This window comes from Anser cygnoides, chromosome 1 (genome assembly GCF_040182565.1).
Source record: "Anser cygnoides isolate HZ-2024a breed goose chromosome 1, Taihu_goose_T2T_genome, whole genome shotgun sequence".
Classification (NCBI taxonomy): domain Eukaryota; kingdom Metazoa; phylum Chordata; class Aves; order Anseriformes; family Anatidae; genus Anser; species Anser cygnoides.
In genome coordinates, this window is record NC_089873.1 from 11,600,628 (window position 1) to 11,625,462 (window position 24,835).

The 24,835-nt window shown below is 37.2% G+C and overlaps 1 protein-coding gene across 7 annotated transcripts in view; it reads right to left on the reverse strand.

Annotated features, from left to right (window-relative positions):
• The window catches only part of CD36 (CD36 molecule (CD36 blood group)), a 37,591-nt gene extending 15,671 nt beyond the window's left edge, over window positions 1-21,920 (reverse strand). The window contains exons 1-2 of one of the 7 annotated variants that reach the window (XM_013180470.3): window positions 21,797-21,920; window positions 8,679-8,938 (exon numbers count right to left, since the gene is read on the reverse strand). In XM_013180470.3, the coding sequence (XP_013035924.1) occupies window positions 8,679-8,798 (120 nt within the window). In that variant the 5' untranslated portion in view covers window positions 8,799-8,938; window positions 21,797-21,920. Of the gene's footprint in view, window positions 1-8,678; window positions 8,939-12,826; window positions 12,992-16,097; window positions 16,219-20,673; window positions 21,122-21,796 lie in introns of those variants that run through there. The other 6 variants (XM_013180469.3, XM_013180466.3, XM_066983962.1 and 3 more) reach the window with 6 other exon arrangements.
• Window positions 21,921-24,835: the final 2,915 nt, after the last annotated feature.

A 24,835-nucleotide genomic window follows, 5' to 3' on the forward strand; every position in this document is an offset into this window, starting at 1 on the left:
GATTACTTCTAAGAATAAAAATTGTTAATGACTGAATCATACCCAGAAGTTTTTAGAATCCATAAACTAATTTTCATACATTTTCATGCATTTTCTAGTATCCCAGGGGAGGAAATGGGAGCTATCTCTGATCTTTACTTATGCACTAAGTCATTTCACCACCAGAGAAAGTGAATAGTGCTCTTGCAGGACTGGTTTTTGTCAGAAAATTCTTGTGACCAAGACTAAGACTTTCTATGAAATCTCTCTGCTTTTAATATCATTTATTTAGGAAGGTTTCCCAGGTCAGAGAATGAGGACAAAATAGGGAGAAGGAGCAGACAGGACATTGGGAATCATTATAGACTAACCAACAGCTTTATGTGCGTGGCACTCAGATGTACTATGATAAATGTCTACCTTGGGACTTCACAGTGAAAAGGATAGTCTGAAGGTACATATCCTATATTGTCAGGGGAACGTGCGTTTTGTTTGGTCTTCATCCGACCTGTTTCTATACAATTTTCACAAATCCTTGGGAAAATAGATTTTCTTTTTCCCCTGGTGGTAAAAATTTAGAAAAGGTTTTTTAATAAGAAGAAAAGTCTAGGCTGCCCAGGTCCAACATATACCATGCTTTTTAGCAGAGTTGTGCAGTATTATAGTTAATTTCCATAGCTCACAGAGATGCAGAAAGCAATAGACTGGAATCTTCCAGACAGTTATGTAGCAAGAAAAGGCATTTTAAATTGCAAGATTTGCTAGATTTTCTTTCTAACTTAATTTTCTGCCTCTAGAGTTTGTTTAGCAAGCACCATCCAAGAAAGGATAATACCAATTAAGAACTACTGTCATGAAAAATGAATAAAATGTGTTAGAGAACTCCTAGCACAGACAGGATGAAAGCCTATTTGTAAGGTAGAGCAGCAAATGCTGTTGGTGGTGTAAAGAGCTGAGCTTGCTGTCTGAATATCTGCTATAATTTGTGTGCATTTGTGTGAGAGGGGAAGGAAATTTTCCACAGCAAATGTTTTATCAGCTTGAGGGCTTGCACTCAGACCTGACAGATAAAATTCTCTTCAGTCTTGTCTTGCACACCTTCAGAGGCCAAGGACTGTCCCAGCTGTGATCCTAAGTAGAGCAGGCCATTTCCTTTGTGAAGAGAGATTCCATGAATTGGAAATCGCCTTTTGTGTTTTCATAGAGAATTACTCATAGGACCTTGGAGAAGCAGGCTGATATAAAGAATGGGAGTTGGTGAATGTGATACCCATCTAAAAAAAAAGGCAGGGAGGAGGATCTGGAGAATTGCAGGCCTGTCAGACTGACCTCCATGCCAGGGAAGGTCATGGAGCAGGTCATCTTAATTGCCATCACACAGCACGTACGGCACAACCAGGTGAGTAAGGGTTTATGAAAGACAGGGCCTATCTGACTAACCTGATCTTCTTCTATGACAAGGTCACCTGCTTAGTGGATGAGAAAAAGGCTGTGGATGTTGTTTACTTGGACTTTAGCAAAGCATTTCTCCTAGCAAGCATTTCTCTTTTAGCAAAGCATTTTCTCCTAGAAAAACTGGCTGCTCATGGCTTGGATGGATGTACTGTTCACTGGGTAAAAAAATGGCTGGATGGCTGGGCCCAAAGAATAGTTGTGAATGGAGTTAAATCTGCTTGATGGCTGGTCACAAGTGGTGTCCCTCAGAGCTCAGTACTGGGGCCAGTTTTGTTTAATACCTTAACAATGATCTGGATGAAGGGATTGAGTGCATCCCCAGTAAATTTGCTGATGACACCAAGCCGGGCAGGAGTGTTGATCTGCTTGAGAGTAGGAGGGCTATCTAGAGGAATCTGGATAGACTGGATCAATGGGTGGAGGCCAATCACATAACCTTCAACAAGGCTAAATGCTGGGTGCTGCACTTGGGTCATAACAACCCCATGCAGTAGTGTATGCTTGTGGAAGACTGGCTGGAAAGCTGCCTGGCAGAAAAGGACTTGGCGGTTCTGGCTGACAGCCAGCTGAACATAAGACAGCAGTGTGCCCAGGTAGCCAAGAAAACCAACGGCATCCTGGTTTGTATAACAAATAGTGTGGCCAGCTGGACTAGAGAAGTGGTTGTTCCTGTATTCAGCACCTGTAAGACTGCACCTTGAGTACAGTGTTCAGTTTTGGGCCCCTCACTACAAGAAGGATACTGAGTTGCTCAAGCACGTGCAGAGAAGAGCAATGAAGCTGGTGAAAAGACTAGAAAACTGGACACGAGGCATGGCTGAGGGAACTGGGGCTGTTTAGTCTGGAGAAAAGGATGCTGAAGGGACCTTATCACACCCTACCACTACCTGAAAGAAGGGTGTTTGTCTCTTTTCTCAGGTGACAAGTGATAGGATGTGAGGCAATACCCTCAAGTTGCACCAAGGGAGATTTAGATTGGATAGCAGAAAGAATTTTTTCATGGAAATCATGCTCAGGCATTGTAATGGGCTGCCCAGGGAAATGGTGGAGTCACAATCCTTAGACGTATTTAAGAGAGACGGAAAAATGCAGGGAAATCTAAGAGCATGCAGGAGTCTATACCATCTTTTTAGTACAACCGGGAATACCCTCCTTTATCAACTGAGACTGTAGGCTAATTGATGATCATTTTCATGTCCTGTTCCTTGCTGCACCTTACTGTACTGTACTATGTACTTTCTTATCAATCAAGAACTAATTTGCTGTCCACCTACGAAGGTGGGGTGACTCTCCCTTACCTTTTATGCAAGAATGATTACTATGTCCCTATTATATGCTTGGGAAATGCCAATGGGAAAGTAGGACCTTGGGCATTGTATGAAGAGTCCCCAGGGACTGAAGTACTGGGGCAGACAGGTAACAGTGAGTTACCATGTAGATTTGCAGTCCACCATCTACTCTGTGCTTTTTCCTCCCTGGGGGTGAGCTTTGAGGGGACAGCCAGTCTGATCTGACAGTTCTGCAGCTTTGCAGCCAAAGGGGAAAGACAGCTACCTCTGTCCTCTGACCTGACCCAACCTCTTTTCCCTTCCTTTGTGCTGTCTCTCATTCCTCAGGAAGCTGTTTCTGCTTTCTGGACTTAAGAAGATTTTTTTTTTTTCCAGGTTACCTTTCTGCCAGTGCTGTGGGTAGGGGGAAGGATCAGATGAGAACTACAGTTAAAATAAGGGAAGCAGAAGGACAAAAGAGGGAGGGGGAGGAAGGGAGTAAGACCATTATTTTTGTTGGCAGTCAGCCATTATTGTTACTAACATTTCTCAACAAAGGAGGTGGCATGTATTTCACTGCCATATACTTCAAGAGTTCAAATAGTGAGTTTAAGTGGAGGAAAATTTAGAGCTCTCTCCTTAATCATGTCTTCATTTAATAAAACTAATGTTCTCACACTTACAAGCCCTGGGGCTTTGTCTGTCTGATCACTAGTGAGGCCATCCCTAAATACTACTCTGCTCTGTGACTGGTCACCGTAGTAACACTGACACATTTTGTCCACTATGATTTTACAAAAGGTAGGGTAATTTGGGAAACTAATAATTTGCAAGTGATAATGTGAAACACTTTTCAGCTCCCTAGTAATAGAAGCATGGAATGGTTTGGAAGGGACCTTAAATATCATCTAGTTTCACCCCCACCCCCACTGAATTAACTGAGTTAGTTAAGGAATAGACACATATTACTTTGTAAGTGATGATGATTCTCTTATGTATTAGCCTTGCTATTCAAGCTTTGTTGAATCAAAACTTTTAGTCCTTTTAGATTTCTTGGTCATAACAAATTATGGAAGCCAATCAAGCTTATCACTGATAATGCTGGAATATATATGATCAGATCACTAATGTTCTGCTTGGAGCCAGCAGTTGCGGTTGCTTTAGGTTCATTAGTTTAGATAAAGAAGGTGCATATGACTTTCACAGAAACAATTTTAAATTAGAAGTGTTTCCTATGCCTCCAGCAGCTGAGAGGAAATAATCTGGCTAATCATAGAAAACATATCTAGAGAGATGGCTAAATGTAATAATAGCTAAAATTTATAGCTATATTTATAAAAATAACAGAGACTAACCCTGAGGACTCTACTGAAATAGTGCAGCACTTAGGTATTGTGGCAAAATATTCTCTATTATCAACTAATAGGGAATTTAATATATTAAGTGTCTTCTCTTAATCTCCTGAGTTCACACTCTCAGGCAGGCAACAGAAGTTCTCACAGAAGTGGCAATAAAGATTTTTCTGGTAATTGAATCAACTAGCAATGGCTGTGAATGGTTAGACCTGGAAAAAATAAACTGAATTTTGTCTAAGGTAATAATATTGTGCTTAGGGAGAAAAAGTCAAATAGCAGTAATTGACCATGTAAAAAATATCTCCTTTCAACAATATTGGATGTAAACTTTCTGATCTGTTGTTTTGAATTGATTCCTCTTTTTGATTATTTTTTTTTTTTTTAATATTAGCTTATAAGACATGACAATGTGCAACAGAATTGTGTGAAGTCAGGTAAAAATGTACATTTTGATGGCCTCAAACAAAATATTTTTTTGTAACGAGCTCTGAAAAGTTCATGCTTCACTCCTAACTGTAACAAGGTCACTTTTCTAAACCTCTAGGACCTTCATGGAATGGAGGTCATCTATCCTACTCTGTGGATAGATGCAGTGTTTGGGAAAACTACAGTTTTTGTCCTTTGGTACTGAAATCAAAGCAACTTTTAAGGGGGATATCTCCTTTGCCAGTATAGTACCAGAGCTGAAATATTTTAACACTAATCTTGTTCAATGGATCCCAGCCAAGATGCTGCTGCTGCTGGTGTCATTTTAGTGCGCTCCTCAAGTGACAGATTTTTAAAGGGCCTCTTAAAATATTCAGAAATAGAGAGAGTAAGAAAGAGAGAATATTGAAACAGCTTATCCAAAAAATTATTTGAGATGTGAGTAAGAGCAATCAAGTTGGAAAATACAATAATCTGTTTTGTGTCGAACTACAGATGTATGTTAATAAACTGGAACACGTGACAAGGTGACATTTTGGTATTATATGTTATACGGACTTCATTTTAGAGAAGGGTGGAGAGCAGCACCTATCTGCTAGGAGATAACAGCCTACACTCTGAGACTGTCTGACGAATATCTAAGGGCAACTGAGATTGCATATACATTTGCAGATGCTTTCTCTGTGCTGCAACAACAGTAAGAAGTCTTCCAGGAAAGTATGACCTGCAGTGTTTACTCAGGCTAATCCTTCAATGACGGCAATAAAGATGAAATGGGGCTTATAGGGTTTGGCCACCTGTAGCAATGTATGCTTGAGGGAAATGTGCTCAGGCTTCCGCTGCTAGCAGAACAAGAATGGCAAGAACTATTGATTGTATTGATGATACTACAGCTGTTCTTTATTGTGAAATGCCATGAAGTTCAACCAGACTTGCTTAAGAGAAAATTGATGATTATGTGATTTGACTAAATGACGATAAGTTAATTTACGACAGTTTGACTTATTATAGAATGAAGTGTCCTAAATATATTCAGTCAGGAAAAAAAAAAAATCAGTATTTTTATCTCTAATCTAGCAATAATATTTTTGTAGCAAAATTCATTGTAGCTAGGAATGTAAATTTGGTTTTGCTGTACTGTCAGCTTCTGTAAAGAACTGGGATTTACCCTGAAATAGAATAAGTAGAAGAACAACTGTGGAGTCTCTTTCAGGCTTTGGATTGTGCAGAATGTGAAGACATAATTTGGCTTATAAGGTGATGTCTCAAATAATTGTTCCTTTTTATTAAAAATCTGGTATTTTGACACTTGTTTTCATCCTAGTGGATTAAACCCAACTTCAGGCTTTGCCTTGTATCAGATAAAATGGAAATATGAACGATACAGGTCATATCTGAAAGAAAGTCTTGCTCATCATTATTTTTTGTTTGTTTTATTGCTTGTTTTTCTTTCTATCCTACAGTTTCTGTTCTTGAAAAATTCTAGATAAAACTGTCACTGAAATGGATCTGTTTCAATGAAACATTTCCTTAAAAAATGACAATTTCAAAAGTGAAATATTTCAGGAAAAAAATGCATTTTTAGTATTCACTGCTCAGCAGACCTGTTTCCTTTGCTGTCAGCTATATATTTCTATTAAATATAACTGCAATGAATAGCAAATATTTGTTTTTATTGCTAGCCATTTCATCAACAAAAATAAATAAGAATTAGGTAGATTCAAGACCCTCTTGTGTATCTACTGATCACATATTTCAGCTGGTTTACTTTGACATATCTGTTAAGAAAATGAATTGTCTTACAGTCTTATGGTCTCACTGAATAATCATCATGATAAATAGAAAATAAATAATCCAGTTTGATTTGTGGTTAGGAAAAAAAATACATTCTTTTACTTAAATAAATAAAACCTATACAAATTTACTCTTGTATTACTCATATGAATACTGGTACAAATTCTCCTTTTTATATACTTCAAACAAGCTGCCTTGAAATATAAGCATCTGAAACATGATCACAATGCACAAAATTATAAAGAGTCTAAAACTTTACCACTAGGAACTGATGCAGGTATAATTTAATGTGTAGACATTTGCAAAGCATGCTGTATAACTGGTTCATTATTATAAGTAAGCAGACGAATACATAACATTGCTAGTGTGTATAATTTGCTTTGAAAACGCTGAATGGCATTAGAAAATGTTCTGGATTAACTCAAAGTAAATTTTAAATATAAAGGGATACACATTTAAAAAATACATGTTTTCTAAAAAAACTGCCATTTCCTCAATATGCCAATCAATTAAAATTATTTGTGGATATAGACTTTTTTTTTTTCAAAATATTGGAAGGAGAGTGATACATTAGCTAGTGAGATATTCCCATGTTTCTTTTAATAATTTTTATTTTCTATGAATCTGAAAATATCATGAAAAAATACAATCAATACTAAGAATTGAATAATTCTTCTGCTTTGTCAAAATTAAAATGTTATGCAGAATATAATATAATATATAAATAGAAATATACAAATATTGCCCCTGTACTCAGCTCTGGTGAGGCCGCACCTTGAGTACTGTGTTCAGTTTTGGGCCCCTCGCTACAGGAAGGACATGGACGTGCTCGAGCGAGTCCAGAGAAGGGCGACCAAGCTGGTGAGGGGTCTGGAGAACAAGTCTTACGAGGAGCGGCTGAGGGAGCTGGGCTTGTTCAGCCTGGAGAAGAGGAGGCTCAGGGGCGACCTTATCGCTCTCTACAGTTACCTTAAAGGAGGCTGTAGAGAGGTGGGGGTTGGTCTGTTCTCCCACGTGCCTGGTGACAGGACGAGGGGGAATGGGCGAAAGTTGCGACAGGGGATTTTTAGGTTGGATGTTAGGAAGTACTTCTTTACCGAAAGGGTTATTAAGCATTGGAACGGGCTGCCCAGGGAGGTGGTGGAGTCACCATCCCTGGAGGTCTTTAAAAGACGTTTAGATGTAGAGCTTAGCGATATGGTTTAGTGGAGTACTTAGTGTTAGGTCAGAGGTTGGACTCGATGATCTTGAGGTCTCTTCCAACCTAGAAATCTGTGATACTGTGATATTAATTAAAATGCAGAAGTTGTGGTTTTATTTATTTATTTATTTTTATACAAATTGATGCTAGAATCTAGGCAAGGCTTCAAGAGACAGTTTAACATTGTTTAGGTCTCCACTTCCTCGTTTAAATTATGTAGATGATGAATTAAGGGCAGTCAAATGTAATGACCCCAAGGAGACTCTGTGTCTCCTATGTGGATACCCCATGGCTTCCATGGTATTTCCGTTACTCCATGGTTATACACTCCTTTTCACTGAAGATTTAGCAAGTTAACTTCTCATTTTTAATTAAAGACAAAATGAGATTATAAAGACAGAGAGAGACAGAGAGGGAAGGAGGAAAGGGGGGAGGGAGAGAGAGGAAGAGGGAGGGCAGAGAGGGGGATAGAGAGAGAGAGGGAGGGAGGGAGAGGGTGGGAGAGGAAGGGGGGAGAGGGGTAGAGGGAGGGGAGAGAGGGAGAGGGAGAGAGAGGGAGGGAGGGATATGTTTCTGCCAGGTCTACAACACTGCTTCAATTACTCTTCACACTCCTTGAACCAAGGAGATGTGTATGATGAGATCATGTAGTCTCATGAACCATGATGTGTTTGAATTATATAGTCACAGATCATGATCTGAATGCACACAAATCTAAAACTAGATTCTGCATCATAAGTTTGTTTAACTTACGTGCAGTAGGGAATGCATAAGTGCATTGAGTGAGTTCCAAAATAAGGGAAAAATGCAGAAAAATAGGTGGATCATCATGGGGGGAAAATGAAAAAATAAAAAATAAAATAATAACAATCGTAATTGCAATAAAATAAAAAATATGTATTACTTCTAAATTACATTAATAAAAACCCATCTTGAAAAAAATATTTTAGATTCTCATGTAAATCATGAAAGAGAGGAAGTAAGTAAATACAGTAATGTAATTAATATAGTTTTAAGAGTTCTGCAGCAACTAGTCCTAGGAAATTTTGGATTGTTTACATTACAAAGACTAGTTTTTTTTTTTTAAATAATAATAATAATAAAAGAAAAACAAAAGCAAAAAAGCAGAAACAGAACACAAGATTCAGAAATACTGACTATCCACAAACCATCTGGATTGAAAGAAGAAATACTTCATACCTTTTCTATTGCTTTGCCTATAAGGTTGTCTCCAACTGGTATCAGAACTCCTCCAAAGATGGCCAGCACAGCACCGATGACAGCCCCAGTGAGGAGCCCACAGTTTCGGTTACAGCCCATTCCTCTCCTTCTTCAGGGTGCAGACAGGCAATGTAAAAATATCCTTGCTGCAAGCCTCGATGTTTGTTTTTTTTGTTTGTTTGTTTGTTTCTCTCGCTTCTTGGTCCCAACAAACTCACTGATCTTCCTGAGTGAAGCTGCTAATATAAGGAGAGAGTGAACAAAAATCACATTCCAAAGGTCAAAAATACAAAGTGCATTAGGTGAAGCAGGTAGGGAGATAACAGGTCAAAAACAGACAGTGGCAAACAGTGCCAAAAAAAAAAAAAAATGATATACACACTTGGCAAGATAGTCACTTGTTACATATTGTAATCTCTTTTTTCCTGAATTCTCTAAAATACCATTAAGTGTGTTGTTTTGTTGTTGGTGGTTTTGTTTGTTTGTTTCCCCCTCTGTTTTATTAGAAAAAACTGTCACAATATTACTCAGCTGATACTCTTCTTCAGGCAAATACATTTTCAGAAATCTCTTTGTGCCAAAGCACGAGGTTATAGCCTTCATCTTTTGTCACACTCTGCAGTGCCCATGGCTCCCACTTCAGGCAAAATCAGGAGTTTACACTGCTAGTGGGAGCTACCCAGAATGTGAATGTATTCTACCTTGGCAGTAATGCCAATCTCTAGTGAGAGACACCTATGAAAAATTTGTCTTTCCTGACCTCTGTCAGTCCATATTCTAGTACTGAAAGGATAAATGTTATTTCAGCAACTTCATGGCTAAACCATGACTGGATTTTCTATGTAGAAGTTGAATTCTTACTCTCAGTTGTACACGCCATCACCAAGTTTCATTAATCCCAGTTGCCTACAGAAAGTCAGACTTTTTAAAACATTGTCTACATTTTGATCTTTGGAGGCTGTAATACCCTACATGTCATTGAGTATCGGAAAAAACAAGTTTGCAATTATTCTTTGGGAAACAACAGTTGCTTGTAATATGTGGTAAAGTATTTTGACATCTGGTCCCTACTGAAAGACAGTATAAAGAAAATCAAAATGACACCAGTGTTGAGAGATAGTAAAACATAAGCTCCCAGTGGTATTTTGTCCTATTTGTTACTGTTTATGAATAACTGAGACAAAGAGCTTCATAATTTGCAATTTATGCTTGCTTGGGAATTAAACACAGCCACAGATTTTTTTTGTTTATTTGCCTTAGACCTCCAGATAACAGTAACTCAGCTCTTTTCTATTTTAGGTGTCATTACCCATAGTCCTTTTTATTCTTAACAATATTTGTTTGTCAAATTATTGTGCTCATCTCTAAATCACTTTTAAAGCAGGTGTTATTTGCAGGGTTAATTACACATTCAAGGCCAAACACAGAGAGCAAAGGAAAACAGAAGGATGTAGTGAAAGAACGACTCAACCTGAATTCCCAGCTTACTCATGAGGATTAAAAGGCTAAAAAACTTACTGGATTTCTTAATAGTAAAGTAAGTGTAGGAACAGCCACATGTTTTATTTTTGTGAATCCCATATTCAGTTATAAGGTCAATTTTTATGGGGGAAAAAGAAGACACCATGCATGTGGTCAGCAGGCTGTGTCCCCTTGTGACTGTTGTCACAACAATTATATCGTGTCTGCACCTGTGCCCAGTCTGCTCCTTTCATCTGCTCCAGACACCTACCTGTTGCCTGCTCTTGGGGTAGCAGTTCATGGGTCCCTTGACATTAACAATGACTATTTCTGTAGGTTTGAGCTTGGCTGGCATTTTAATCATTTGTATTTGGAAACTTGTGGGTAGGATGACTGAGTGACTACTTCTTGCAATCACAGGACAATACATTGGCTATAAAAGTCATCCAGTCCATCCACCTGCTACCAGGTGATTCCCTGGGGTTCCCACATCAAAACTTTACACTCTGACCAGCACTTACAGCACTTACAAAGGACAAGGAAAGAAAACATTTAGCTAAAGTGTTTACATTTCACTAAAGACTGAAAAGAATGTTTATATAAGTGTAATTTTTTTTTTTTTTTGTCTGCAGAAGGAGATGCACCTTATTTGAACTACAGGTTTGGGTGGTTGCAAGGGGGTAACATTAAGATTTTTTTTATTTTTATTTTTTTTTTTAGAAAAAAGTTCCTTTTCCCAAATTTTTGTGCAACCTGTTGCACTGTTCATAAATATAGCTGAAAAATTACTTGAGTGATTTATAAAAATAGAAAAATAGCAAGTTATTAACATCTCTATAATGTACTGGATGGATGGATGATGTGGTTAATGGCAAAATTCTAAACATGCTCAAGTTAGAATTTCAAGTTAGACCTTAAAAATTTTAAGTGACTTTCACTAGGACCAACTCTCATATGCAGACATGTTCATATCATTGTCTTTAGTTTGGCAAAATATGACTGTTCTACATAAGTAGAAATTCTTAATTAAAGGAAATTCTGAAAAATACATATTTCAGGTTGAATTTTTATCCATCTTTTTTTTTTTAATGAGAAAGTGTGGAAATACACATTTTAAAATTAAAAATGGAAGTTATTTATTACATAATTGTTTAAAGAGGGCTTTTAGACATTGTCATGCTATTTTTTTTTTTTTTTTGGCTTATGTAATGAAACTTCTCAAACTCAATAAAAATACATACTCCACTGGAATAGGTTTCCATCTAAGCTTGTATAAGCGGTTCCAGTGGATTTTTATGTTAGACTAACTAGGTATCCTTCATGATTACTAGCAATAAACAGCTAGAAAGCAACTGGCTGCTAGTAACTTGTGTCTCTTCCAAGCTTTTGTAAAATGTAAGAGATTCACCCTTCTCCCACCAAACACAATGCAATAACAGTCTAGACATATCTGAATTTATGCAATTCAAATTATCAATTACACAATTTCAAAGAAGAGAACTCACAACATTATACAGTTTCACACAGATGTTATTAAGCTACTCTTATATATCATAACTTAACATAAAAAAATAAAGACCAAAGTAGTAATTTCCAGAAAGAATATAGTTGTATCTGGCAATTCATATTCAAGTGAAAAAAATTTTACCTTACACAGAAGTACCATAAAAATTAGATATTGTCTATAGACTATATCATTTAAACTTAGACATGACAATAGGATTAACGAGAATATTTAACTCATTCTAGACCATTGGGTACATATATTTAATATTGTTTTAAATATACCTAATAGAATATTAGCAATGGAAATGATCCATTCAAACATCTGAAAAGACAATTTATAAACAATAGAAGGAAAAAATGCAAAGTTCTCTTAAACTTTTTCTTCCCTGCTTTACCTATACTTTTTTTTTTACTTTTTTTTTTAACGTATGAATTTAAAGCAAGTCCTCACAAAACTGAAAAACATTATCTGCATTTTCTTAATGACTTCTCCAGCTCCAACAGTCATTTTTAAACAGTTTGACATCCACCTCTTTAATTGTGACATAGAACCAGATTTGCTGCCCCAAATGAGAGAAACTAAATGAGGAAGAAGCAATGTGCATAATGAACATGAAAATGGATTTTGAAAGTTCTGATGAGAATTTCAGCCCCAAAACAGTGGGGGGATTTAACATAATTACAGTTCTTCTGTCCAAGGTCAGAGTGTGGGACTAAAAAACATGAAATTATTAAGAAAAAAATTTGCAAGGAAGAGGTTATTTCTGTTTTGTTTTTTCCTTTAATGTTTTATGCATTTTACAATTACAGTCCTGAATTTTTATCTGCAAAAGTAAATATTACAAATATCACTTTTAAAAGATTCCAAAATATTCCTAAATATTCACCTGACTCCACGAACTGTAATTTCAAGAATATTAAATATCAAAAAACAGAATTATATTGGGAAATCAGCCACACTGATCATAGAGGACCATTGCTAACATTGCAGAGTTTCAGCAATATATGTACAATTTAACTCAGTGTTGCCAAATCCTATCATTTTATTTTATATTACAAATAAATACTTTCAAGATTTTTCCAACAAGTGAATTCAAAAGTCTTTTTTTCTGAGGAACTTCCCCCCCCCACGCTTTTAAATGTTGTATTATATGACTCACCTTGAATAAGGGCAACTGATTTTTCAGCTGAATGTACAAGTACTTAACACACGACTTGCATTAAGTTAAGAGAAAACAAGCAGCTAAATCTCCCCACCAAGGACAAATCCTCTAAACGCCAAGGGAGCATTTATATATTCCAAGAGATGTCAGTTCCCTGTTTATCTTCCTGCCAGAAGAAAAAGTTAAGTTGTATTGGTGCTTGAGGGGGGCTGTCTATTTTTGCAGTCTGACTAAATGCCACTACCTACATCTCATGGTAATATACTTAGCAGCTGCAATCTTTGTCAAATTTTGATCCAAGTGAGTCAAAGGTCAAGGAGACAAAAGGGTAACTTACTTATTTGGTTTGTGGTCACTTCTCTAATATCCATTTGCTTTAAAAGTGCTTCTATTAGCATGTTGTCACTAACCAGTTCCTCACAGCTTCTTTAAGATACAGAACATTTTCAAATACCCTTTGCTATACAGCATGCCTTGCTGTATAAAGGTTTATTATTGCAATCATTCTGTTTCAAAATACAGTATAAACACCTTTGCAGTTTAATCATCAAGATAGTGCATTTTCAAGTAAAATAAATACATACATAAATCAGGAAACGTCAGGATACTTTCAAAGGTTTTTTTTTTTTTTCCCTCACAATTTGGATTACAACATTTTGTCATGAAGTGCTAACTTCCTCTTATATTGCAAGGTCAATGAAGTTAATACCACACGCTTCTTTTTCTTAGTGTATCTAAAAATCAGTTTTACATTGATATCTACTACCATATTTAGTGTCTACTAAAAATTAAAAATTATCAGTTGGGCAGTTTGCCCAAATCAGATTTTTTTTTTTCACCTTTTCATCCTGGGTGAATTACATGAATGGATTGTTCTGAAAGGTTCTTTTGGCAGCAGCAAGAGGAAGTGATTTCAAGCAGCTTTCTTAATTACAAGAAAGAAAATATTCTTATAAAATAGATTCTTAGGTCCAGACTTTTAGGGTATAGCACTGTAGTTTGTGATCCACGTGTTCGTATTTTTTACATATTTTGACTGATTGTTTATTGTTTTTGATATTGCCTTATTTGAAACTTAAGCTGTTGTGGAAGAAGCTCCCCTCTTTTAATCTACTTCTGTTAAGTATAAAAGGGATGAAGATTAGTGAATTTGAGTTTTTCTCCTAGTAGTGAAGGCAAGAATGAAAGTGACTTTAGTCCTTCGAAAGAAACCTGTAGGACAGTCTTTGAAGAAGGTTCATGGCCTGGGAAATTTGGTGAGCCTAGCTAATTCCAATTTCACACCCTAAAAATGCAGTAAAATTGTCTTCTGTTTCTAATTAGAGAGTGAGGTTTAACTGTGGATAGAAGCAGTCCTCCATCCTGTGGCTCCCATGAACTAGTTTTCTGAGTATTATTAATTATTTCCATTGGAGGTGTCTTCATAGGATGCTGTCATGAGGATGCTCATTAGGAGTCTCCCAGCTTTCCTCTTTAGCTACACTGCTTTCTTCATTACTGATTTGTCTCTTCTAAGAAAAGGCAATTCCAGTTGCTCACACCTGTCCATGGAGATATTCCCTACCATGCCTATTTTCTTCATTTGCAGGTTATGGGGTTCAGTATGCACTATTAGGAAGGGAGAACATCTACTGCTCATTTTTTCTTGTCGGTGTTTTGTGTTTTTTTTTTGAAACCTAAAATGTAAATTACAAGGCACTAAAACAAATGTAATGAGGCTCAGTTTGCAACATATATATGCTGAGTTTTACTAGCTAATTTTGTGACATAATATTCTGTACTCATCATGTATAGGCAAAATCACTTTTGGCAAGCTGTGCTCTGTGGTGAAATGAGGACAGCCATGTTCAACTGCAGAAACAGCTAAAGGGATTTGAAGCTAAGGGAGAAGCTGTGCACTTTCAGATGTCAGTTATTTCTCAGTTTTATAAAACAGAAAAAAAAAGGAAAAAGCATAAGTACTTAATGATACTTCTATCTTCTCTGGCTTTAGATCAGAATTCAGAGGTTATAGGGGAGAAAACAGACAGAGAGAAACAGAGAAATGACAGAAAAAAATATGTATATCACTGGAATCCCCAGTGATATGACAACAGACAAACTACCTACACAAAGAGAAATTGTCAAGAAAGAGAACTAATATAAATGACAGTCACATGCATGATGAAGACAGAAAACCACAGGAAGCAGAACAGGTCAAATGCGTTTGTCAGCCCCATATGAACTATATCCATATTTGTTTCCAGAAATAAAGAGACTACAGATGAGAAAATTCTGATGAGATGAATGTAATTCCTGGCTTTTCTAGGGATTTTATAGTAAGGCTTTTTGGAAATCACTCTCTTTGGGTTGTTTTCTAAATATAGAAAGAGTGAATGAGAATAAATATAGATGTCATGAAATCTAAACACTCAATGACCCCCTTTTTCCTTTTTTTTTTTTTTTTTTTTAAAGTTAAGAAAGATTGTGCCTGTTGGGGGATGACTTTTCTTTATGTTTCTGAGGGGTATCCACATAAATGTTTTCACATTCCTTTAGGAATTCTTTGATACATGATATGGCATGACTTTGAATTCTGCACTTCCACAATTACAGGAAAAAAAAAAAAACAGGACTTTTCTTCATTTATCTATAATAAACATGTAAAAATATAAAAACTAACCTTAACATGAAGTGAAGTTCTACAAAAAATGTTGTACCTTACTCAGTAGTGAAAGATTTAAGCATTCATATGACAAAAAAAAAAAGTCTCCTATCCCCAAATATGCTCTTTCTAATTCAACACACTTGTGCTCTCTCATGTGCACTTAATTTGACTGAGTAAGACAACGAGGAAGATGAATCATCTGAAGAAGAAAATGTGCAATATGCCACCATCTGAATGGGAATTTTACCCTTGTAGATGTATGGAGATATTAGGAGATGTTCCTTTAAACAGAATGAAGTATTTTGTATTTATGAAAGATAATGAGGTTTCCTATGGAAATGAAAGCCTTCTGCGTATAACTTAATCACGTAATACATAAGTAGCATGTGAGCTTTCCACCTGGACCAGCTTCAACAATTTACTTCACTGCTATTGCCTATGAGCCTCTTCTAGAGTGAACATCACCAATATTCAGGTACTGCCTAAAAAGGACTTGAATATATAACACCAACACAATAGAAAAAAAAAATATTTAGAACTTAATTTTCTTTTCCTAAATGATATGTTCACTGTCTTTGTCTCAGGTGCTTTCTCTGTGACTAGTATTTTGTAACATCTTACTTTCCAAAAGCCATGGCAGAGATCAGAGGTATGCAGCATAAAGACTTCATTTTGAAGGAAAGAAATATCAAAATACTTCAGATTTTTCAGTTTGGCTTTTAGTGTCTTCTCTCTTTAGGACCTAAATGAAAAGAAAGACAGCTTCATAGTGATGATTCTTTTTGTTTGTTTGTTTAAAGTTATCTACAAATACTTGTTGCAATGACTTTATACAGGTGAAAAGGAGGCATCCAGCTTAACAAAGATGAATTGTTTTCCTGTCCTCCCTATGGAGAGGCATGGGAACTTCAGTGGATTTTTAACGTCTACCTTAAATGCTTATCTTAGGCAAAGAGGCATCATATCCTTTGGACATACTGATATTTCATCTTTAACTCCAGAGAACCTAGATGACTCAACTTAGACACCTAACTTTTAGATGGTTAATGTTGGAATGATTCCACTTAAAACTCCCCAGAAAGGTTTTCAGTTCCTCCCTTCATCGGTGTGCTATACCAGCTATACAAGGTTCTAGTTGAAAAACAAGAAGAAAATGTAATGAGAAAAGTTCAAAATATTTACCACCTGACATTAGTGAGCAGTTTTGAAAAAGACTGAAGTAGACTGTTGTAGCTTTTCGCCCACCTCACATCATAAACTTTTACTGTAGATGTGTTGTCCTTCAAGGTTTTCCAGTGTATGCCCTAAGGCATACTCCAACCTCATATCAGCAATGTGCACTTGCAGCTCAGAAGACCGTCCGTGTCCTGGGCTGCATCAAAAGAGGCATGACCAGCAGGGAAAGGGGGAGGATTGTCCCCCTCTACTCTGCCCTCGTGAGGCCTCACCTGGAGTACTGCATCCAGGTTTGGGGACACCAGCACAAGAAGGTTGTGAAGCTGTTAGAGCAAGTCCAGAGGAGGACCACAAAGAGGCCTGGAGCACCTCTTCAGAGACGAAAGGCTGAGAGCTCTGGGGCTGTTCAGCCTGAAGAGAAGGTTCCAGGGAGACCTCACTGTGGCCTTTCAATACTTAAAGGAGTCTTATAAAAAAGATGGAGAGGGACTCTTTCTTTGGGTAGATAATGATAGGACAAGCAGGAATAGTCTTAAACTAAAAGTGGATAGATTTAGAATAGAGGCTAGGAAGAAATTCGTTACTCAGAGGGTGGTGAGGCACTGGAACAGATTGCCAGAGAAGCTGTGGTTGCCCCATCCCTGCAGATGTTCAAGGCTAGGTTGGATGGGGCCTTGGCCATCCTGATCTAGTGGGTGGCGTCCCTGCCCATGGCATGGGGGTTGGAACTAGATGATCTCCAAGGTCCCTTCCAACCCAAGCCATTCTATGATACCAAGTAGCCTTTGGCCTGCTTCAGCATGAAAAAAAAGATCCTCCCAAGGATGCATTAATATCTGATCTCCCATCACAAGAGCTTGGAAAAAACATTCTAAACTGCTATGTAGCTATACACTAGTGTGTCCTAACTGCAGTTTTCCCAGCTCTGTGGAAAGTGTTAGGACCTAAGATATTGTCCCTTGTGATTCTCAATGTATCCTGATGATATGGAAGGCATGTTAAATACCATTTTAAGAAGGTATTAATACTCACGCCAGCTTGGCAGCAGTACAGTGGAAACAGTGTGATATATTTGGCTCCTGCCAATGATGTGTGTCTCTATAAAACTGTAACTAAGTTCTTTAAGGGCAAAATGAGTGATAGAAAACCCAGCAGCTATTTCAGTTCATTTTTACCCAGAAATACATATTCTGCTCTCTTCTTAGCATGCATACACTGCTGCTTTTCTCAGTCCTCAAAGTTACAGTTAAAAATATCTTTAAGTGATTTTAGCAGGAGAATCAGGTGAAGGAAGCATAAGAGAGGTAATGATAAAGCCAACTTTTACTCTTCCACTCCCACCGGTTCATGTGAGTCATTCAGAATGTAAGCAGGAAGGAAGTTTTTAGAACTGAACCAATACAGAAAATGTAATATAATAACTCAACCTTCTGAGTGAGTCTGAAGCAGCACAGGGTCTGTTAGCCGAAGGACCATGTCATCCTGTTATTGCTAGAGACTTTTCGCTCTGAAACCTAAGGAGGGCACCAAGAGGAGGCTTCTATTGTAAGGGAGAAAATTTTTGAAAGCAGGTATCTTTTGAAAGTCAAGAGAAATTTAATAAATCTTGTCCCCAATTGGACATGTTCCACTTTTTTCAAAACTCTGCTCCTTGGCTTAGAAGTCACAGAATAATGGAGTAATTCAAAACTCCTTCACTGCTGCAATACCTGATTGGGAAATAGTCACCATAATGAATCATCCCAAACAGGCAGTGGCAGTGACTCCGATGAATGACTGGGTAGTCCTTATACTAGCTTTTGCCCTTCCAGCTACACTATAATTTTGACTGTGTAATAGTCAAGGACAACATACTTAGAAGTTACTTCCAATGAATGAAGAGGTAATTTTAAGGTCGTTTTTTTGGTGACTTCTCTAGTGATGGAGACCTGTCAAATTGACATCCTTTTTTTTCAGTTGACATATTCCAGACCTGGAGAGATATCCTTGATCTGAGCACCACACAAATCTTTCCCAGGACTTTACTTCTGCCACAAACACAAGGCATTAAAGCCGTATTACGAGCCCATATAAAGGGGAAAAAAAAAAAAAAAAAAAAAAAAAACGGCAAGCCTGCTAACCCTCAGGCCAACAATAGAAGAAAGCTTTATTTAAACAGTCCCATGTCCTGGGACAATTCCCCAGTCCCACTTTGAGAATCAGAACCAGTAATTGGGATAGTATCAGGAGATCCAGACCTCTGCCAGGGAGGTGGAACTCTTCCAAAAGAAAGGGCAACACAGAAAGTCATTTGGACAAAGTCCAGAACAAAGCCCTTCCTTATCAAGCTTTGTCCCTCAAGGAGAAATCTCAGAGACTACAGCAATGGCAGTGCAGAACTAATGGAAACACTCTCAGAAAACCAGATTTTCCACTTCAGCTGGCAGCAGCAGTTCTGGGTCTTGCCTACCAGTCTGCGTAAAGAAGCAGTACTCAGACTGTTTTCAAGAAAATGTTCTCCAACTGTCAAGGAGTTTTTTACCTTTTATAAACTTTCCCTGTGGACAATTATATAACTTTATACAACAGAAACTTTTAATATGTTTCCTTATAGTAAAGGAGGTGGGGTTTTTTGTTTGTTTGTTTATTTTCTGCTTGAAGTATTAATGTGCTACTTTTGTGAGCATGGCAATGAAAGATCTTTCAACTTTTTTATATCTTACTTGAAAAGATATTTAATTATAACAATCCAAATATATAACATAGATCACAAGCACACACACAAAAAATGAAAATATAAAATTGTCTTTGCTACAAGAGATACCTTGGCAGCAGTTAAAGATCTAGAGAGATTAGGAAAATATATGAAGAGTTATTGCATGTTAGGAAACATTAACAACTATGAAGAACAGATCAGTAGAAAAAGTTCTAGTGGTGATTTCTGTACTTTAACAGTGAATGAAACACTCAGCTAACAGATACCCTGAACTTCTCCAATTACATACTTTTCCAATGCTAAGATCTGACATTATACTTTCAGATGAAACCACATTACAGAAATATGCATATAACTATCAGTTACACAAAACGCAGTTCCAAAATGTAATAACTTAACTTGGAAAAAAAAAAAAAAAACAAAAAAAAAAACTACTTTTCTGACCATTTTCATGGCTGTGCCCATAATATAAATATTTATGAAGTATAACTTGAGAACAGAAAAAAATCCCCAATACTGGACAACTACAGACTACACTTCTTATATAAATAAAGCATTTTTACCAAATTTATTTTCTTTTAAACCTAAGTTAATATCATAGTGATTACATCATCTATGAAAGAATCAGATCATTAAAATAGCACAAGTTATTAGTATTTACCTTATCTTGAAGGTTTTTCCAACCTAAATGTTTCTAAGGTTTTATTATTATTCTATATTTACTGAGCTGATCTCAGGACTTCATGTCAAAATGAATTTAAGATATGTTACATCAGCATCTTTACTGGTCATGAATTATAATTTTAAATCTACACAGACATGTAAATTTACTGCCTATTCCTGTATTTAATAATTATGTCAGTATTTTCATGTCGATTCATAACACATATAAAATGTATGCACTTAAGATCAGCCATACACTTGATATTTCTTTTCTTTTATATTTGTATAATAAATGCATATAGTCCTTTGTATCACAGACTTTTATGTACAAAGCAATGATTCATAGGCAAATATTATATATACTTCTAATAAAGTTTAATCTTTGACAATTTTCCTTTTAATTGTAACTTGCAATTAGCAATATATTAATATACAATTAAATATTTTGATTAATATTATATTTACTCTTGCTAAATTTTTGTAAATAGGCTCTTTATATAATTTTAAACAAGCAAGAAATAGAGGCTGAATTATATCTGTCTTTGATCTTAATAATTCTAATATATAAGAGTATAGGATGCAATAGCATGCTCACAAGATACTAATACAATGCCCAGCTCTGTGCTGATAAACTGCATTTAGTTCAAGAGTAGGTTTACATACCTGTATGGAGGGAGACCTGCTCTCACAACCCTTGCCACCAGGAGCTGCAGAGTTGCAGAAGAGCCAGCTAAGTTAGCTCCTTATCCACAGGAAAAAAAAAAAAAATGCTGTAGCAACCCGATAGCAACCTAGGCTGCCCTGTGAGTACATTGATGATCAGCCAGAAAGGGAAAAAGAAAGTTGCAGAGACCTTCTAAACTCCTTACTGTCTCAAGTGATAAGAAAGTGGTACGATTTCTGAGCCAAAATTAACACTCTTTCACCCTTCTGCTTTGCAGGAAAGACTAGCTCCAAAAAGTCCTTTTAACATCAGCCTCTGCCTCTGAGCTCCTTACCCTCTGCAATAACCCAACACTTCGAGGCAATGTATCAGGTCCCTGTTGACAATCCAGAACAAGCCTAATTGACTTTGGTCTTTGCAATAACTCTTTGCAAACTCAGTCTAAATTCTAGTTAATCCTCACAAGACTGTGGAAGCCAGGTAAGGAGTTTCATACTAGATAGAACTCTTCAGATTTGGGCTTATTATACTTGGTTACATAAAGCACAGAGACAGGTCAGAATGAGGGATCGCAGCCATGCATGCAGCTGTTCGAATTAATGGGATTTTCTAATGACTTTCGCAGGCTTTGATACAGAGCTTTGTTGTCTAAAAGAACATATAAGTCAAGTGACAGTGTTATTGCTTCCTTCTGCCTTCCTTTTTGGATCCTTGCAAGATCCTTTTATCATAGCAGTGATGAATTGTTAAGGTTTTTAGTAATTTTGGGATTTGAACAACAGATTGAGGCACCTCCTTCCAGACAGTTACAGCAAATAGCAACAGTGGGCAGCCTGTCCGCGATGGACTTTCATAATTAAAACAAAAGCAGTTCCAGAGGGTTAACAGCACCCTGAGGTGAGTTAGTATGACAAGAACTATAAAGCTACTTGCCACGTGTAGTACCTCAAGAGGCACCCAATGGCATAAAACTCTTCTCTTTACCTTGTTTTCTATGATGCTCTATCTCTAGTTAGTCAGAAAATGAAGAAACAAGAGAAAGGAAGGGAAAAAAATATTCCAGAAATTTCCATTCATGGATATTTTCTGACCTATTCACTTATGTAAATGCTGTTTTTCTACCTTTGGTCTTTTTGGAGTCCTGTTGGTGGCTTCCTGTGTGGCTTTTACAGCTGCAGCTTCCAGTTTGTTGCCAGACTTCCCCTCTGTCTTCCTTTCTATATGTGATTCCTTTTACTTATGTTTCCTTCCCAGATAATCTCCTCCCTCCTCCAGCTCCCTGCCTATCTCTCCCACCTTCCACCCTATCATCTCGGCACTCATTCCTCCATCAAGAATCTCCTCTCATCTGTCTCCTCCCTCACCAAATCATCTTCTCCTTTTTCTTTCCCCACTTCCAGAATTTACAGCTTTGCATCAATTCTGACCTTGTCCCTTGTCATTAGCATTTATATTATAGAGATATTCTATGATATTTTACCAAATCTCTCATGTTACTTTTTTTTCCTCTCTTCTCTTACTTCCCTTCCCTCTGCCTGAAGTCCTGGTATATGTCTCCCCACACTATCACTTAATCAAAAGCTGATTGCAACTGAAAGACAGTTTTATCAGTGCTCTTTAGTACACAGATGAATCTTATAATAAAAGGTTAATTATAAATAATGATCAGTGATTGGTGTCTTAATCCTGTAATGTGTTCTTGTTTGTGTTCCTTCCTAAGGCCTCAGAATAATAAAACTCATGATGTTCCTGCCCACAACTTTTTCCCTGCTCAGCTGTCATTCAGCACTCTTTTTGAAGTCCTCCAACTCCTAAGAAAATGATTCTTGATACACATACACAAAGATGCAGATGTGCCAGGTAAGGAAAAGGAACTTTACACTCCACTTACCTGCGCCAGAACCGAGGCAGGATTGAAGAAGAGGCTGGGAACAGCTTGGACTTCTCTGAATGTGGAAACAGATTCAGTGCAGGAGTAGAAATTTTGGACTACCAAAAACAGTGCTGTGTCCTTCCATCCCACAACAGCTAAAAAGGAAAGGGAGTGTATCCTTCCCCTCTGTCTTATGCTTTGAGAAGTTGGGGCACTCGTTAGTGTTAGGCATTTAAAAACAATTCTTAAAATTACATAGGATAAAGATTACAGAATTGTAAACATGCCATCACAACATGAAGCACCCCAGGCATGTTTGTGGTGGAGTGCACACCCTCTGTCTAATTATACTCAGGCTTCTCTGTTTGGGGCAAAAAGTAACAATAGTCACTTATCAGATTCCCAAAATGGTATTGGAGAGGATTCAGCCTGACACTCCCAAGCCTTTCTGGGTAATAGCAGCCACAGGATTACAGACACATAAGTGCTCATTCCCTCCAGCTTCTGGCAACCATTTCTTCCATCCTGCACTCTGCTTGGTTAGTGGCTTTCTAACTAGGTTTTCACCAGTCTTTCCTTCACAACTCCTTTATTCAGCTGCCAGATTCTAACACACACTTCATCCCCCTTACCTAAACCTTGCTATCAAGCTGCCTGCCCATCTCTTGTGGGATCAATGTTCACCACGTCACTACAGTACCTTTAGAAGTTTTGGGTGTGAAGGCTGCAATCACCATAGCAGCATTGCACCTTAATGCAACAGAGAAATTCCTAACCCAACAAAATTTAAGCATTATGCATTCCTGCATGTATACATGAACATGTATAAAGGTGCATTGTTTCAAATTCAAAGCATGTCTCCAGAGATTTGGTCTGTAGCTGAGCTCTCTTGCCTCTTGCAACCTTGCCTATTGCCATTTTCCATCATGCAAACACCCTGAAAAGTACTGCCTTCTCCTTGGAAAATGCCGTGTGTGCCTCACACTGAAACACATGTGACTAGTCAGGTTTGTGCCTACAGAAGCCTTTGAAACTGTGTTATGGGTCTCCACACAGGCTTTGCCATGCTATACTTTTCATACCATTCAGGTTTCTCACTTGAAGAATGGGGCAGTAATATAGACCTATTTCTTTGGCATGTGCCACACTTAGTGTATTGCTTAAATCAATTTTTCACAGGTGCTACAGCCTTCTTTAATGTGGCTACTGTATTTCTACATAGCCTTTTCTTCTGATGAAATTTGTTCATGAACAGATTCCCAACTTTAGAACTATGCCTCATCTAAGTACTATTTTGATACTTCTTGTATAATTCACATTGTAATTTATTAATTTTTATTAATAGAGTCCTTGACAGTCTCAAAAGTCATAGGTAAAGATGTAAACAGAAACTTTTACACTTCTGACATTTTCTTTGCATGTTCGAGAGTTACACGGTAGTCTGAATTTAGAAGCAGCAAGGTGATGTAGTTCCTTGTTCAACTAAAACTCATCCCTGAAAGATTTACCCAGACAACTGAGCATTCACAGTAAGTCCTCATAGAGTTCACAGGGAAGCTGGGAGAGCTGGCAACAGTGTGGAGCCTTGGTGGTGAGACTGGAAACTCCCGTGTATTGAAATAAAATGTCAGAGTACTAATTTTCCCTAGGCTGGTTGCCTAGACCTGCTGCCTATGAGCCCAGAACAGGTGACCAGCAATGGTCCTCTTTTCCAGCTGGGTCTGGATGTATTTGGTGCCATAAAGAGTCAGAACAAGCACCAAGCCATAGGAATTAATAAGAATTTACATAAGTGAATTAAGGCAGTTAAAAGAGTATATATACAGAAGTAGAAAATCAGGCTCTAGAAGTTCTGTGCTATTCTTCAATTTTTCTGTGATAAAGTCCATTTGTGTTCATATTAAATCTCTGCATGACTAAAATCACTATCTCAGCTTTATTTCTGTAAACCAAACACTGCAATATACTAATGTACATACATCCTAAAAATGTTCTTTTCAAAAGTAAAAGTGATGCTAGATACCTTCAAATTTAGGTAGTTGATTTATTTATCAGATCTCTTTTAGTTGCAAGTAACGTGTTTCCCAAAACAACAGAGTAGCATTGCCCAAAACTGGAAAAAAAAAAAAAAAAAAAAAAAAAGCAATTTGTAGTTGGCTGTATTAGTCATATTCTTGGTATTTGCACATACTTTGCAGACAGTGTATTTATAACCAGCAATCCAAAAGAACCTCTACTCCTGTGTTGCTTCAGTAAAATGCATCAGTCATTAATCTACTAGTCTGGAG